General features: G+C 37.9%; 1 protein-coding gene across 5 annotated transcripts in view; it reads left to right on the forward strand.

Annotated features, from left to right (window-relative positions):
• ARHGAP21 (Rho GTPase activating protein 21) overlaps positions 1-16,806 on the forward strand; it is a 114,246-nt gene that overhangs the window by 41,028 nt on the left and 56,412 nt on the right. For all 5 annotated transcript variants that reach the window (XM_085050511.1, XM_085050512.1, XM_085050516.1 and 2 more), the window contains 2 exons: positions 5,366-5,548; positions 11,402-11,426. In XM_085050511.1, the coding sequence (XP_084906637.1) occupies positions 5,366-5,548; positions 11,402-11,426 (208 nt within the window). The remainder of the gene's footprint in view (positions 1-5,365; positions 5,549-11,401; positions 11,427-16,806) is intronic.

A 16,806-nucleotide genomic window follows, 5' to 3' on the forward strand; every position in this document is an offset into this window, starting at 1 on the left:
CAGGTTTTACTTCCTGCCTGAATTTCTGTCTTTCTTAACATCCTACCTGTTTGGGGCAAGATTACAAATTTTGGTAAGCATAAAAGTCAGTCAGAAGTCTGGACAAGTAGATATTTGACACAGAGGCCTAAAATTATTGTGTGGGTTTGGGGTTTTCTGTGTTCCAGTTTTCCTACTGGTCTCCTTGCAGTCATTTTTTTCAGTAAGAAATTGATAGATTTCCTGAGGCTAAAAATGATGGAACTAATTTATTTGTTTTGAGAAGAAGGCTGTGTTCTGAATACCTGGAAGATAGATTTACTTTAAATGTCACTTTTGTGTCAGTAATTACTTTTCTTCAGCTGGGAATAACTTCTGTACGAGCTGCTGTTCGTATGTTCCAGTTTGATTTAAAGGTGCATTAGAAATTTCTTCACTGCATCTTGTGACTGTTTCAGTATGTGATCATAGAATTTGGTTTTATAAGTGCAACCCATTTCCCTTGAAATTTTGGCTTTTTATCTTGAGAACTGAAAGAAAAAGACTCAATTTACACCTTGTGTGAGTGATCCTGCTTCTCAGATGCTACTAAGATAAAATATTGTCTGTCTTGTTGTGCTGGATATACCTTCCTATACTGCAAATGAGGACGGAGATGATGTATCTCAGAAAAAAGTTGCATAATCTTATGGCTGTCATATAGGCAGGTTTTTTGCTACACATTCTGCAGTCTTAGCCAGAAAAGACCTTTTTATTTCTTCTTTGTTAGCTTTTTAAAGAACCTAAAGTGTTGTCACATTAAAATAAGGCCAGACTGATCTAGAAAAGCCTTCTTTCTCTGCAATAGCAGATTAAACAGGGCAGTTAGCTAAGTGATAGTGACTGGGTACATAAACTGGGGAAAGTACATGACCCGGTACAAGAAATAACCCTGTTTTCAAGTGAGTCCAGCATTTATTAGAGCATTTGGAATATCTTGTCAGTGTCTCAGGAAGATTTTAGGGATTATTAACTGTGCTTTTTTGCTCTGGTTTATGTAGGTAGTTACTTAAAAAGCCCAAAAGATCATACAATTGCTGTTGAATTAGTAAAATCAGATAACATCAGCCCATTTTCTATTCAGCATATATCTGTCTAGCTGAACTGCTATATCAGGTATCACTTTTCTTGGTAGACTGGCTAAAAGTTGAGCATTTGTAAATGCAGCTGAAGTAGGTGCTGCTTAGCACAGGCTGTCTATTCTGTTACTGAGGTACTGATAGATAAATCCCCTGGATGGTCTGGTGGTGGGGGGGGTTGTTTGGCTGGCTGGAGAGTTGGGTTTTTTTATGTTTTGTTTTGCTTGTTTGTTTTTAGTTTGTTTTTTAAATACAGATTTAAGCTCCAAAAACTGTAGTGTGGGAAAGCCTTACACTGACAATGAGACTTTTATTTACGTAATTTATTTGTGAAGCGTTCTGTGTATGGTAAAAAACACAAAACAGTTTAAAAAGAGAGCAAATCTGGATGCGAATCTCGTGCCCCATTTATTCAGAAATAATTTTCAACTTGAGTACTGAACACAAAATAAAGATAGAAATTGATTGCGCATCTCAACTGTGAAAGGGCTTGAATGATTTTTCCAGAACTGATAGTGCAATATATCAGTTATTTCTTGTGTTCGCTGCTGTCCACATATGAAGACAGTGTTTAGAACTTGGACCATACCTATTTTTCTGTTTAGGTAGTCAAGACAACTCTTCTTTATTGATAGTTTAGATTGCAGTTACCTATGACTGTCACCTAAAGATTTTTAGCTTGCTCAGTACAGGTCTGTAAATTGATCAGAAGATCAAAAATTAGAGGGGCTTTAGAGAGGACGCAGGTTGGACGTGTTAGCTTTTTTAGTTGTTATTTTAGACTGATATAACTGTAAACTATTGCTTTGAGACTTACTTCTAATTGGAAATAATTTTAATGACAAACATTAATGCTACTTGCTGATTTTACATAATTTTGTTACTGTGTGTTAAGTTGCCAGTGATTCATATTTTTCATTGTGCCATCTGATTTTTTCATGGATGCTTTCATTGCTTAGAAAGAAGGGTTAAATACAATGTTAAAAACAAGATATGCATTTTGTAATGCACTTAAACATCTGTTGTATGTCCTTGCAATTGCATAGAACAGGAAATGATAATGTGAGATACTTTGTGCAGAAACCTTGTATGAAAAATTCCCAAGGGAAATGATGCTTGAATCAGTAGCCTGGGATTCTTCAGTCCTTGAACTCAATTGTATGCATTCTGACTTTGATTTTGAGGACTGAATATATAAAGAAATAAACATACAGATCTTCATAAGGAATATGGCACAATAATCTTTGGTTTGTTAGATCTTAAGTAAAAAGGAAGCATTCATTTTTCATCTCTTGTAATGCAAATGACTCCACCCAAAAGACAAATTACCTTATGGATGTGAGACACTTACGTATTTGTAACTTGATATTTGATTTGCAAGGAAGACTGGGTAGAGCCTTTGCCTTCAGTAGTGTGTACTTGCCTGTGCTAAATATCATCTGTTTCTTGCTTGCTGTCTTGCATGCTGTCTTGTTTTGTTTATGTTTTTGAGAACTTTTCTTGTTCCTTTTTAAAGTCTTTTCTGGCGAGGGATATTCTGGTGTGCGTGGCATGGGTTGGAAGTGTCACAGGGTTACTCGACAGATGTTGACTCTCTTTATAAAATCAGATTCTTGCTTGTTCATAGTGGTGGCTGAAAGTTGCTGTTACTGAACATGTCTCACATTTGTTGCTGATACTAGCTTTTTCTGTTACCCTGTTGGCAACCCTTGCAGGGGGTCCAAGGTTGACATGAAGTTCACCTTTCCCTTCTGGCATGCTCTTTCAAGAAATAATTATTTAACTGGGGGTTTATGAATAACTTCTAGTTCAGTAATTTGTGTGAATGCTAAAAGTTGACGTGAAATTACAAGGAAATTAGAGGTTCTTTTGCTACATTGAAATGCTACAACTCCTATTTCTCTAAACTAGTGAAATTCTCTGTATGGCTGTATTTTGAACTGAGGTTGCAGTACTTCTGTTTGTAAATTACAGTGATCAGTTGTTACACATACTAAAATTACCTTTTGGCTAATTAAGGTGGTTTTTTTTAGAAAGAAGATGCAAGTATATTGTAGAATTCAAATTTTCAGTGCTACGTTTAGGCTTGCTGTTTGCCTATTTCGAACTATGGGTATTTGGTTATGAACATTTTTCAATATCTGTGGTTGTTGGATCATTTGAGACTTTGCATCATGTATTGCCTATAAAAATCTGAGAGGAGAAACAAAAGATTGCAAGGGAACATTAAATAGATGGGTTGCTGTGAGTCACTTGATGGAGGAAATCACTGTCATTTTTTAGAGGCCAGTGATTTTCTTTTTTTCTGGGAGCTATTTCTTTTGCCAGTTTACTGGGATCAAAATGTTCTTACTGGCTTCAGTTTCTGCTTGCATCCTGAGACTGAAAGCCTGAAAAGGGACATTTATTTGCACAGAACTGATAAAATGCTGTTGTGTTCAGAAGCTGAACAGAGTTGTTGGGAACACCTCAATAGCAAACTCCACCCTAAGGCTAAAGGATTATGTAAATTTTACCCTAATCTTTGCATTGTTTGAACTTTAAACTCAAGCCACTCATCTTGGCAGTTCCACAGAGCTCACTAATTTTTCGTTCATTAGTCATCTAATTGCACAGTCTTCTCGGTTTCACACTAACGCTTTAAAACATGAATGAAGATGATAGATGAGGACAGACTAGGCTGAGATAGAGCCCTTGATATTTTTAACTGCTCTTTCCAGAATCTGCTGTTAATTCTTCCAGGCTGTTTGGAAGAGCAGGATCCTGTCAGGCTGCTTTTGATTCTCCCTATTTTCTTGTTTATGAAGCAGCTCCATTTCTTGGCTTGGCTGTAGTGTCAAGACCCTTCTCCATTTGTATGGTTGTTTTTTCTTGCTGAAAACAGGGTTGTTGGAGGTAGGGAGCCTGGTCTTTGGAGCACTGGCTAGTATTTTCTGGTTCTCCCTGTTGGACATAGCAAGATGTAGGTTTCTGAGGACAAACGGTAGCATCTGTGGACAAATTTACTGTGTTTTACAAACCTGAATGCAAAATGTTGTTCTGGTGGTTTAATTCTCACCAAGGAGCTGCAATATTTTCCTTATAGTAATATGTGTTGCTGCTTAGAGTGGTTAGAGTTGTGGTTAGAGTGGAAATGTGCTGTCTTATCTGTAGATGTTGGAGCTGGCTGAGCCCACCTTGCCAGCAAACCCTGCAGTTCGAGATTTTAGCTCTGAGACTGAAGCAAAAGAGATTATTTTGGAGTAGGACAGGGAGAAAACCAAGCAGTAAAGTCTGACACGGATCAGCCAGTTGCTGAGCCACAGCAGCAGAGCTACTGGAGGACAAGAAGACTATTATTTCTGTTTGAATACCCTTTGAATAGGCTATAGGCTCTGGTATCTAAATTTGTTTCACGCATCGTTGAACTAGAATCTTTAGAGGAGGGTCATAGGATTTTGCATGCTTTCTTTGTATGTCTCCTGCCTTTGAGTGCTGGTGTGGCACTCATTGAAAGTTGAAATGGAATATTTTATATAAGGCTGAAAAGATAAATATAGTAATACATTTTTTGAGTGATAGGTATATAAAATTACCCCTAAGAAAGAAAAACCACCCAAGGTTGCTTATTTCTGCATGAGAGGGAGGATTACAGTAGGACTGTAAAAGGAAAGGAGACTATTTTACTTTTGTGTTTAGAATTTGCATACTGAAATGTTAAGAGAAAATAGCTAAGGATGGAAAAAGCAAGGGTGAAGTCATATATATGACAAGAGGAAAATGTCTTGCTGAAGAAGCCTCACCAATTGCATGTTCTGTTTTGTTCTTGCATTAAGTAAGGAGATACTAGTCAAGAAAATCATGCCTGAATTGCGAGGACAGAAGTTTGTTTTGTACTTGTGTGTCTGAGATACATACAGCCAGAAATGGGGCCCTAGAAGTTATGTGTTTATCTCTAAATAGAAGGCAAATAAAACATGAAGGCTGTACACATTTATTGTGGTTCATTCAAGTCTTTTACTTTTAAATGTTAACTTTTTAAATACACAGCCTCATTTAAAATTTAAGAGTTACTCTGTGTGCGATATGACCAGAGATGCAGTGGTGTAAGGGGTGATGCTTTACAATACACATTTGAAAATATTCATGATCGTCAAATTATTTTGGTTATGGGGGGAAAAATTCTATTTTCAAGTGTACAGGAATGTTTAGGAATTCTTACTCTTGTTTTCTTTTTATTTTTCAGTGATCCAAATTAAAATTTCTCTGCATATCTTTTTCTTTTTTAGACATCAAAAAATAAAGATGGAAAAGAGCAGAGTGAAGCTGTATCACCATCGGAGGAGGAAGAAACATTTTCTTGGCCTGGTCCTAAAACTGTCGTGCTAAGGAGGACATCTCAGGGTTTTGGCTTCACCTTAAGACACTTCATAGTTTACCCTCCGGAATCTGCAGTTCAGTTTTCTTTTAAAGTAAGTGGAATTAATAATGAAGCACTTTTCATAAAGCCTTGTACCTCTTAGGGTCAAAAATCCAGCTTACTTGGAAATAAATGTGTTTATAGATCTGTCTTGCACAGACGAAAGGTCCCTTGTAAGGTGGGTGGGCTCATGGCATTGTTTAATAGCTGTTTGCTGATCTGTTCCAGTAAAATGGAATTGACTGAGTATGTCAGTCAGTTAAAAATATTTGTATTGCAGGTAAGACCAGTGGTCATCACAGAATATGGGTGTATTTCTCTGTACAGATTTTTCTTTTACCCAAAGCCAGTGTCATTAATTAGTCTGTACATCTTTTAAAGTGCAGACGTCAAGGGTGTGAGGTTTGGGTTTCTTCTTTCTTCTTGTTGTTGTTCTTCTCTTCCCAAATTGATGTTTGTCATACCATCATACTAAGGGATGAAGAGCCATTAGTTTGCCTTAGTTTCTAACTGAGTATCCTAAAAATCAGTGTACATTAGAAAGACAGATTGTGTTTCTATGCTACATTCTTTCTGCTGAAAAGAGTATCTGCAGTTCTCTGTTCATCAAGACACAAATACATACAAAATATATACAGGCCTACATTAAAAGACAACTTTCTGAAAGGATACATTTTTAAAAATTTTAAACAAGAAGGTGTAATTGTTAAGTAGCTAATTGGTCTTCCTTGCTCAAAGACTGTACATGTTCTCTTTCGTGACTGGACCTTTAGAAAGCTGGTGTTGAGAAAAAGTCCATTTAATAATGAGAGGAATTTGAAAATTAAGAGAGGGTGTTTCCTAGTGAGTTCAAATAACATTTTCTCATTTTAAAGGCATCAAGGGTAATGGTTTTCATGAGCCTAGCTACCCCTCAGTTTTGCTTTTGCTTTTCACTTAAGCAGAAGAATAGATTCTTACCAAGCTAGGGAATGGGTATTGAAGCTTTCTGGAAAGAGCATGAAGTTAATTGACTCACATATCCTTGCAGGTGTCTTTCAATAAAGTTGTCTGTCTTTGCCTGTCTTTGGTGGCTGTAAGGTTTCTTTCTAAGTAGAAGAAGCTTTGCAGAAGAAAGTTGGCATGTTTTTCCAGTTAACTTCATCTATTCAGCCTCCACTTTTTTGGAGTGCCCAAATTTTTTCCTTGACAAGGAGTGACTGAAGTTATGTGGAAGTGAAACTATTAGCAGTATCAGGTGATCACAGTATTTCTGTCTTTGAGCACAGGTAATAGCAGGTTGTTCTCTGGTTGAATTCAATGTGAAACAGAGGAAGGAGGATGGGGAACCCTTAGCCTTGAGCAGAACAAATTACATGCACTTGTTAGCATATTTCAACAAGAGACCCTATTTCTGTTGAGGGTGAAAATAAACAGCATGAGCAGGATTAACCTCCTTACCTAAGAAGTGACTGGATATGTTCTGGAAAAAAGCCATCACTAGATGTCTCTGAGGCAGTCAATATGTTTTTCACATGTAAAGGGAGACATGCACAAGGGAAGGACATTATAAAAAAGAAATGTCAGTCTTGATGGTTTCTGAGAGACCCAGGCAGTTCGTAGTGAGCCCAACACCTGTAAATCTTGAGACGTCTTGAAGCTCTAACTCGCTCTTTTTCTGCAAGAGAGATCTTTATGCCTTCTTAATTTTTTCTGTTTCTCTTCTAACATGTTAGAATCTGGTTAATTCATTCCTATTTCTGTCTGATTTTGAAAAGGTAATAATGAGATGACTGGATATTGTAACACCTTTATTCATGGATTCAGTTACATGTAAAGATGATAAGGTTCATTTGGACAGACCTCTGGTCTGCACTTCTGTAAATTAACCTGAACAGTTATATTCTCTTCTTCTTTTTAATGTTCATGAGGTGAAGCACAAAAAAGAACAGATCTTCCAAATTATTACTAATGAGTCTTCGTAAGGTGGCTTTTGTAGGAATCTGTTTACCTAAGTTATGGTATGGAAGAATGAAATACACCTGTTGTCAGCCTGATCCTAATATGAGGCAAATCTGATTTCTCAGCTGTTCAATAGCATCTTTGATCAGATAAGGTTACCAGCTAATTACAGTCTCTGTCATCGATTCTAAGCTCAAGTATCATTCCTCTCTCTTTCCTTATTGATCAAAATTGTAAGTGCCTCATAAGTCACAGATGTTTCATTTTGCACACCTCAAAGGGAGTATAGTAACAATGAATATGATTTGGTTTTCTGACTGTCTTGAATCTTGTAGTGGCCTTGTCCCTTCTTCACACCTTAGAACACAGTCACCACTGATACAAGGCAGAGATTACAGCCAGATGTTGAGGATGCCCTTGATATAACAGCTGGAGTCACTCAATCCTCAACCTGTTTCTCAAAGCCATGGCCCTTTTGTTATCACAAGCACCAATGTGATGCTGGTGCTTTCACTCTAGATCAATGCAGAAGTCTCTAATGTTTACCCCAGGGTAAAAAGCATTCTAGCTCCTTTAATTTTATTGTTCCCCTACCCCACCCCCCAAGGTAAGCTTGCCCTGTGATATCTTAAATTTTACTACAAATCAGCATAACCTAGTAGAGGTAGTAAAGATAAAGAAAAGTATCTAAAAGTGCTTTCCTTCAAACAATCTTTCCACATTCTTTATAGATGTATATGTTTTTGATTTTTTAATACCTATTATAGGTTCCAGTTCAGAAATACCTAGCGAAAATGTCTCCATTCAAAGTTCTGCTCCTGTTGCTTGCAGTTTGTGTGTTTGAAAAAGCTGTTAATGGGTCAGGTGGAATCCTCTGCGAAGAGGAGGACAAGACTCTTCCCAAGGGGGAAACAGTGGTTTAACTAGGACACAGAGCGTAATATTCTCAGGTAGAGATCACACCACAGCTGGATGTTCCATAGGAATTGGAAGATAATCTTTCTACGTGCTGTAGAGGATGCTGCTGTTTGGAAAGCCACTGAGGTGAATTTTCTTGGAAGCAAAGAACTGCATGCCAGAGGATGTGTTGAGTGGAGAAGAGTGGGCATTACTTTGTGAAATGTTTAATAACCCATTCTCTGCCTAGGTGTGTTTGAGGTGTTGAGCTTTTAAATTTTGAGAAGTTAAGCATTCTAGTTATTAGTCTAATAACACCCCTGTTCAGTTGGAAAGCCTTTTTGTTTATTGTACTGAAGAGCTCTCTGCAAGGAAGGAGATCTAGGCAGATCTGCCTCCAAGACCAGGCTGACTGCTGAGTCCCAAAACACACCTATCTTGATGCTTGAACACCTAATAGTACTTCAGGTGATTTTTTTTTTTTTTTTTTGGTGACACCATTTCCCCATGTGAAAATGATTGGTTATGATCAATTCAGGGAAATGTCTCTGCATGTTTTAAAATGGAATGCTAGTATGTGGTATTAAATTTAAAATATTCATATTTTTATTATATAGACATAATATTTTATATTGTATCTAGTTCATTTAGCATTCAGTATGCATGTAGTACTGCAGGTCTAGGCCAAATTCAGGATACTGTGCTAAGTTTTACTACCTTTTCAGTGTTTCTGCATAAAACAGCTATTTAAATACAAATCAAGGGTTTCTTTCTCATTGTAGTTGGCCTTAATTAACTAATTTATAAACACTGTGATAGGTTATGGAACACAAAGTTGTCTGGTAGGTCTGTTGGGAGGGACAGCCCTGTGTGAAGGACAGATGACCTTGAAACTGAGGCTGTGGTTTAACACATTTCATTTTGGCCAAAGTACTTGACTGTGCTTCTATGGGACACACACCAAACTGGGAATAGCTGCACATTCAGGAATAGCCTGTTTATGTATTGTCCTTGCTTCCCACCCCTCCTTTCCCTTAAGAAAGTGAAGTGTGTGGAACATTCCTTAAGCTAGCATTGCAAAAAGCCAGTCTTACATAATGCTTTTAGCATCAGGTGTTTATTAGGATTTGCTAGAAAAACACTGTTTTTGCATGTGAAGTTTGTTTGTCTGAGAAGCAAGTAAGCAATAAAGGAAACCTTCTCTTCGGGTGTGGATGCAGCATATGCTGACATCTTGCCACGTGTAAGGGTGAATGTAGGAGGGAAAGCTGGTTTCAAAACACTTGGGTTATAAAGCATTCATGCCATTTTTCAAGGCCTGATCTCATTGGCTTGATACCATGAAAAACTAATGTTTTGCAGCTGTCTTTGATAACAGAGCTTTGCATGGCCAGTGACAAACTGACAAACACACTGAAGTATTTCACAAATTATGGCATTTCTACATTAGCTAAATTTTCTCTGCAAAAAAGTTTGTTATTTAGCATCAAATCAAGTAGCTTCCTATACATGTAATCCAGATTTTCCAGACTATGAGTTCTAATATTTCAAGTCCTAAAGATGTTTTTTCACTTGATAGATTGGGTCACAACTCAAACCATTAAGAAGTTAGCCTTGTCTAATTCTTGGCTGTTGATTGTATTTCAAATCCAACTGGCTGTTGTTACAGGGCTTCAAGGATAAGGAGTCAATGGTACTTGCCCTCTAGTGTGCCATTTTTACCAAAGTGTAGGGCAGACAGGATGTCCAACTTAGAGTTACACTGTTTGGGTGGCACTGATAATTATCATGGCTTTTAAAGAGTGTCATATGTGCTAGATCATTGTTAACTCAATGGTTCGGGTTGGGGGAGTTCTTCTATTCTTTATTTCTTTCTTCCTTAAAGTTCTCTTCCTGTAATATCTTACAAAGCTCCAGCAGAACTTTTGTATGTCTTGCAAGAAATTTTTTTGCTCCTAGGACAGACTTGTCTCTTCTTCATCATGATACAGTGTTCATGTCCAGGTCTTACTTCCTCTCTTTCTCAAGTCTTTTTCTCTTGAATGGATTGCTCAGGTCAGTGTGTAGTTGCCTTGAGCTTATTTAACATGAAATCCAGTGATTTTTCTTTAAATGCAAAATACCTAGAAATTTGGAATTAGTCCATTTAAAAGTAGGAGGAAATATCCAGCTGAAAATTATTTCTGTGATCATTTCCTTTCTCCTTCTTTCCCTCAGGACAAAACTGTTCTAATTAGCTGAAGTGAACAGTTAGAAATACTTTTCAAATACTATCTATTAGTCTCAAAAATTTTATGAATATTTATTACTCCATGAAGGCTAGAGTTTAGAAAGCAAGCAGGTATTTTCATATTTAGATAATTTTGCTTCTTAAACATTAAAATTTTGTAGACAAGGTTAACCATGATCTTCATACCAAAATATTGACAAGAAAGGAACTTAAGTAATATTTTTTTTTTTAGTTCAGGCATGCCACTTCCCCTTAGTAGTTTCCTGTTGTGTGGTTTTTGGGGTCAGTGAACAGAAGGAGACTCTTCAAGGTTGTTGTTATTAAATAGTGTTTGGGGTACGTCTTTTTCCCTAGTAGTAGTAGTAATGAGGGCAAAACAGACTTGATCTTTCAAATTTCAGGAAGAATATGCAGACCTTGCTTGTAAAATATTTTGTATGTCTTGCACGTGTAGCTTTGAATGCTGACATCATTAAAGTATAACCTTTCCTGCCTGGCTTTCAGAGTGAAACATGCTTGCAACAACACACAGTGCAGTATTAGGCTTCATGGCAGTGTTTCATGGGGTTTGGTACATTTGTTTTCACATAATGCTGTTCATGTTGTTTCTGGGGGAATGTTTCATAGGATTGTCCTTGTTTGTTGTTTTTAAAATAGCTATTCTACATTCTCAGAATAAAAGCCTTAATTCTCTTAAGTTGAATAGTTGTGGAGAAAGTAGGTTGTACCAAAATACAGACTTAACCTTACTAGTTCAAGTCTTTTGTATCTTAGAGATGCCTATGCATTTTTTTCCATTTATTGAATTTTTAATATGCACTCTTTCTTCCTCTTTAGGATGAAGAGAATGGGAATAGACAAGGTATGTCTTGTTTTTACTCTCTTATAGATCCAATATATTGAATGCTTCAGCTGTGTAATAGACTTGAATTGCTACCTAAGAGCTTGAAATTTAAAATCACTTCAGTGTGAGCATCAAGCTCATTGATCAGTCACTTAATTCTAGGTTATGCCAGTCAGTTCCCCTCCATTTTCATACCTTTCTCCGTCTCACATTGCTTGTGTCTGCTTTCTTTCTTAATTCATACATGAACTTATTTTTTTATAAATTTATGCTATATCTCCATCCCAGTTAATTTAAATTTCTCCTTGGTATTTAGCTATTTTCTCATCCATACTTCCTTTTTGCTGATATCTTACTTTTTCCATAGAAGGGTGAAAAATATGTTGATTTAAGGAAGTTGGGGCTGCTCCAAGCTGGGTAACAGCATGGGCTGAGTGCTGCTTCTGCTGGCAGGTTATGATTTGTGGCAAAGAATGGTACCTGGTTTCAGTGTACCTTTGGATACCTCCTTTAGTTGGGAGACAAAGAATATGTCTGACCTTCTGTTTCCCTTTCCTTTGCGAAGCTGTGGTATATTAGAAGCATTCTGGGAAATACGAATTTGTTTGAACTTTACTTTTCTCTTGGAAGCAGATGGATTCATCCATTTCATCCTCCCTAGTTTTACTATTCTGTGATCCACCTGCATGTTAAATGGTGAAAGGTTAATCTCTTCCTACTTTTTATCACTCCCCAAACTTGAAACATCTATTACCTGTTTTGACATACAAAAAGAAAAGGCAGATTCCTTTGGGAGGGGAAGGGAGTTGAGGCTCTGTGCCAAACCAGTGTGGAAGACACCACTTGTGGTCTAGAGAAAGAAGTTCTGTGACATTCTTGTTCCAACAGGGACAACTCAGGCAGATAAGGAGGTAATGTAGGTCTGCATCTAAAATGTTATTTGGGAGCATTTTGCGGTGGAGAAACATCAGTAAACAAATATTTATTTGCTTCACTATGAAACCTGCGAAGGTGGAAGCAATTATTTTTTTGGAAATTTTTGTGTAGCTTCTAAACTCAAGAATCATCATCAACTATTGCTTATTTATAGCATGTATACCTTGAAATACAGATCAGAGGGCACAAAGGCTCTGAAAGGTAACTGTTCTCATGGAGACAAGGTTGGACTTGTCCCCCTGGAAAGAGAAGAAATGACTGTGAGGCAGAGGATGTAGGTGTCAGTAGAACTTAACCTGCCAGTTTTGTGTTAAACCTTTCAAAACAGCAAAATGGGACGAAGTCTGTAAGACACTTCTCCAGCATTTGGCACGATCTCTGGGGGCATATGGGGGATGAAACGGTTTTTATTTACATTGCTGCAGGTCGTTCCTATTCGCAGGTAAGGGGAGTGGGCAGGTTGTGAGGAGAAAATCAGGAAAAGCGCCCATGACCTTTCGCACGTTCTCCAAAGTGGTGTTTGTTCAGCAGCAGCAGGTAGGGCAGGAGTTGTGTGCAGTTATTCCAGGGATGGTCGCAGCGCTTCGCGCTGAGCGCGGCATGGAGCAGCTCCGCTCGGCCGGGAGCAGCGCGCCGGAGCCACCTGGTGGCGCGATCCTGCATTGCGGCCAGGCGGGGCGAGCCGGCCTTGCCGAGCTGCCGGAATTCACTGAGAATACCCTGCTGAGAAACGCTTTGCTTTTGAAGTTTGTACGTGATAACTCACTTAATTCGCTTGAGCTTTCCTCTCTGAAAGACTGAACTAAGGGGATGCGAGCATTTCGTTTTTGCGAGGCAGTGTGTGCCAGTGCAGAAGTATCTTTTTTTGTATCAGTTTTCAGTGAAAATTTGTAACCAACTGCCCTATATGCTTTGTCCTTCTCATAGGTTAAGTTTACCTGTTAAAGATGAGGGGTTTTATCAAATTCAGCATTTATATATTTGATTAGGTGAGTGGGGAGAAAAGCATCTCTATTGCTATTACCTTTCTTTGAGAGCACTTGAATATTTTTCCAGAGGAGCAGAGCACCTAATTACATCTAGAGGGCAGAAGATAAAAGCATGTACCCTGTATGACGTATTCTAACAGTGAAAGAAATATTTTTGTATGATTTTAGGTTCAGGTATAAAATTTTAGTGTATAGTTAGATCAAGCTCTTGGCTTGTATTAATCTTCCTTTTGATAAGCAGTAAGGTTTCAAAGCATTTATAATGAAAGGTAAAGCAAATTTGCCTAGGTGAGCTCTAAACTAGGAATGACACAGGAGGGAGATGATGGCCCAGAAGATTGGGTTTTCAGGCAAAGGGGTTAGGGTGCTGTGGACAGGAGACACCACATTGTCAACAGCTGGGACAGAAGGGGACCACCCCAAGTGTCCCCATGAACAAGAGAGAGCCTACAGGACAGTACCATGGGGCTCGCATGCCTTTTTTGGGGGCTCTCTGAAGCCCCTGTGCACTCACACATCACAGAGGGGTGGTGGGATATCTCACAGGAGAGAGCCAGGGTGCTGCAGTGGATGAGAAGAGGCACTTTGGGAAGAACAGGTTGGAGGTGGAATTGCCTTTGTGGTCCAGCTGTGAGAGAAGAGCTGGGATTCATGGAGCTCTGGCTTGGGATGGGTGGAGGAGCTGGCTTAGAGCTGTGGTCAGGATTTGTGGGCAGTGTTTTGGTGGGTGTCTGCTGCTGCCCTCTCATGGAAGAAGTAGCCAAAGCTTGCTTCAAACAAGCAGTGAAGGCTTCACATATGCACATGCTGTTCCTTGTGGGGGACTTTAGCACCCTGTTAGCTGCTGGAAGGGCATCACAGCTGATTTACCCTAAATATTTTGTAGTTATTATTTTAAATTTTTCAGTTCTTTTCATACTTTTGCTGCTCTAGGTTGTAGATCTTAAGCCAAGTCATTGAAATGCTTCTCTAACAGGTGCATTTTATCAGAAGATGCAGATTTTCCACAATAGATGCTTTGGTCGCTGATTGGAAGCTTTTATCACCTTAGTTTCTACTGCTTTCCAGAGAATTTCTGTTATACTGACTAGCTTGTATCATATATTTCTTGGGAGTTATTACTCCAAGAAATAACTTGGAGTATTTATTTTGTGTGTTTTGAGGATGGTTTGCCATCAGTTTGCCAGTCTTCCTATTTTGTGGAGTTGCCCTATTTCAATACTCATTTATTTAAGTGGTATATCACAGGTAGAAGTCTTCCAGGAGAGCATACTTGGAATATTTGCAGCCAAACTGAAATATACCTCTACCTATTAAAAACTGTAACATTCTTATTAAAAACTTTCACTGTTAACACATGATAAGTGATGCTGGAGAAAAACGTCTTTGTGCCATTTGATTGTGCACTTTGTATGATTCTGCATCTGGTTGACCTTCAAACATTACTTAAAACTGTAGAGGCCAAAATACAAGTTTTGTACGTATGAAGACAGTTTCTTGTATATTGTCCTGAAACATGTTTTCCTTAAAACGTTTGGCTTGGTGATCATGATTAAAGTGAATAGTGATAATCATAAAGAAATAGACTGAAAGAAATTTGATCTTTCAAAAGAATTAAGCTGTTTTGTGTCTAACTCAGTACCTGGAAATCTAGTATCATTATAATCCAGTATATATTTTTTAATATGGTGTTCATGCTTTTTTGTACTTTTATCTTTATTTCTGTGTAGAAGTACCTATAGCAGCTAGGAGCTCCTTTTCACATAAAAATGAAAGGCAGCTTAGGTGTGTTGCTCAGTGTCCTTTTTTGTAGAGACCCAGTATGCACTTGTTAATGAGACTTTAGACATGTTTTCACTGATATTCTAGAATATTAAACTTTGATCACCAGGCTTTTTTTTTTTTTTAATGTGCCTAACTATGTATTAGAGTCAATTTGCTTTAACAGGGTAGAGCGTTTGAGGGAAGGGTGGAAAAAATGCAGGAAAACCTTTTGTTCCCTTACTTCTGCTTACATAAGGCCTGGAGTTTTTAATGTTTAATTTCTTTAAACAGACTGTTGGTATCTGTAATGCAGTTTGTGTTCTCCCAGGATTTAATTTAATCCCATGGTTTTTAACATCACGGTCTATCAGCTCAGTCTGTTATGAAATAAACATATTGTGCCTGTGATGATGGGAACAAGGTAGATAAGGGACAAGAGCATGAATGTGAAGGTAAATACTTGGAAAGGTCATAGATGGCTGGGGTGATACAGTCCAAGGTATATGATTGTAGAATTAGGAGTAAGAGGCAAGAGGTATGTAACGCTAATGCTTTGGGATAGTAGGACATTAAATTACCCTTTTCTGTGGATTTATGATCCAAGTTAATTTTTTAGCACCTAAATGTTGAGAATGCTAAAGGAGGGCTCACTTGGTTTTCCACTGAGACCAGAGCCTGATGATTCCTTGTTCCCATATAATACATCCAGAATGTCCAGTGGATTCGTCTTCCAACTTTTCACATGTATAATGTCTCTCAGTGATTACTATTGAGTTCAAATCATCTTCGACTTTTAATAAAAACACAAAATGTAATTTCCAAGGATTTAAGGGAGAGTCCATAGGTTTACTACTACAGATAAAAATTGTGTTGCTCTATAGTAAATCCTCCAGACTAATAATAGATTAAATTTTAAACTTGAAAAGGTTTCATTTGGGATTTGAGAGAATTGAATAAAGTCATAGTAATGGCAAATAATGGAATGAGAAAACAGAGTTTTGGAGAGTTTGTAACTAAGTTGGAACTGTGTTACATATTTTCTATAACATTGCCAAATTGTTTTCTCATCTTCTCTCCCTGCCTCGGCATGAAGATTGGGTTGAGGTTGTATTAGTCAAATGATTTAACAGAAAAGTAAGCAAAAGAAGAAATAACATCTTGGAGTTGCCTAATCAAAGTGCCAGAGGTGCTTTGAGAAATAAGAGTGTATTTTTCCTGTGTTAGAGAGTTGAAAGCCAGGTGTTTCTCTGCTAAATGACTCAACAGCACTAATTTACCCATCGTCCTCTGTCAGAGGCTCATCCCTGGCACTGTATTTTAGCTAGTGTTTTCCAGGTGAGTTGGTTTGTGCTTGACAGTGGGTGAGATAAGCTCTATTGGGGCTGGGCTGGGACCTTTGGGCACCATTTCTACAGTGGATTGCCAGTGGAGAAATACTTACTATGTATGAAATTCAGTTTGTAGATTAAAATATGCAGAAATATCTGTAGTTGGACTCCCTCAGTTACATGTAATCATAACAGGTTTGTGATTGATATTTAATTAAATGAAATAGCAGTTAATAAATGTAAGTTTTGCTGTACTGTCAGCAATTTATTTTTGAGTATTTTGGGAAATGATTAACAGGTTTTTGATTGAGTAATCAATTTGAAGCATTTGCCCTGCTGTATCTGTTATATATTTCCCCTCCTTTTGCCTGAAAGGCATCC

This window comes from Lichenostomus cassidix, chromosome 2, assembly GCF_008360975.1.
Source record: "Lichenostomus cassidix isolate B80296 chromosome 2, HeHo_3.0, whole genome shotgun sequence".
Taxonomy (NCBI): domain Eukaryota; kingdom Metazoa; phylum Chordata; class Aves; order Passeriformes; family Meliphagidae; genus Lichenostomus; species Lichenostomus cassidix.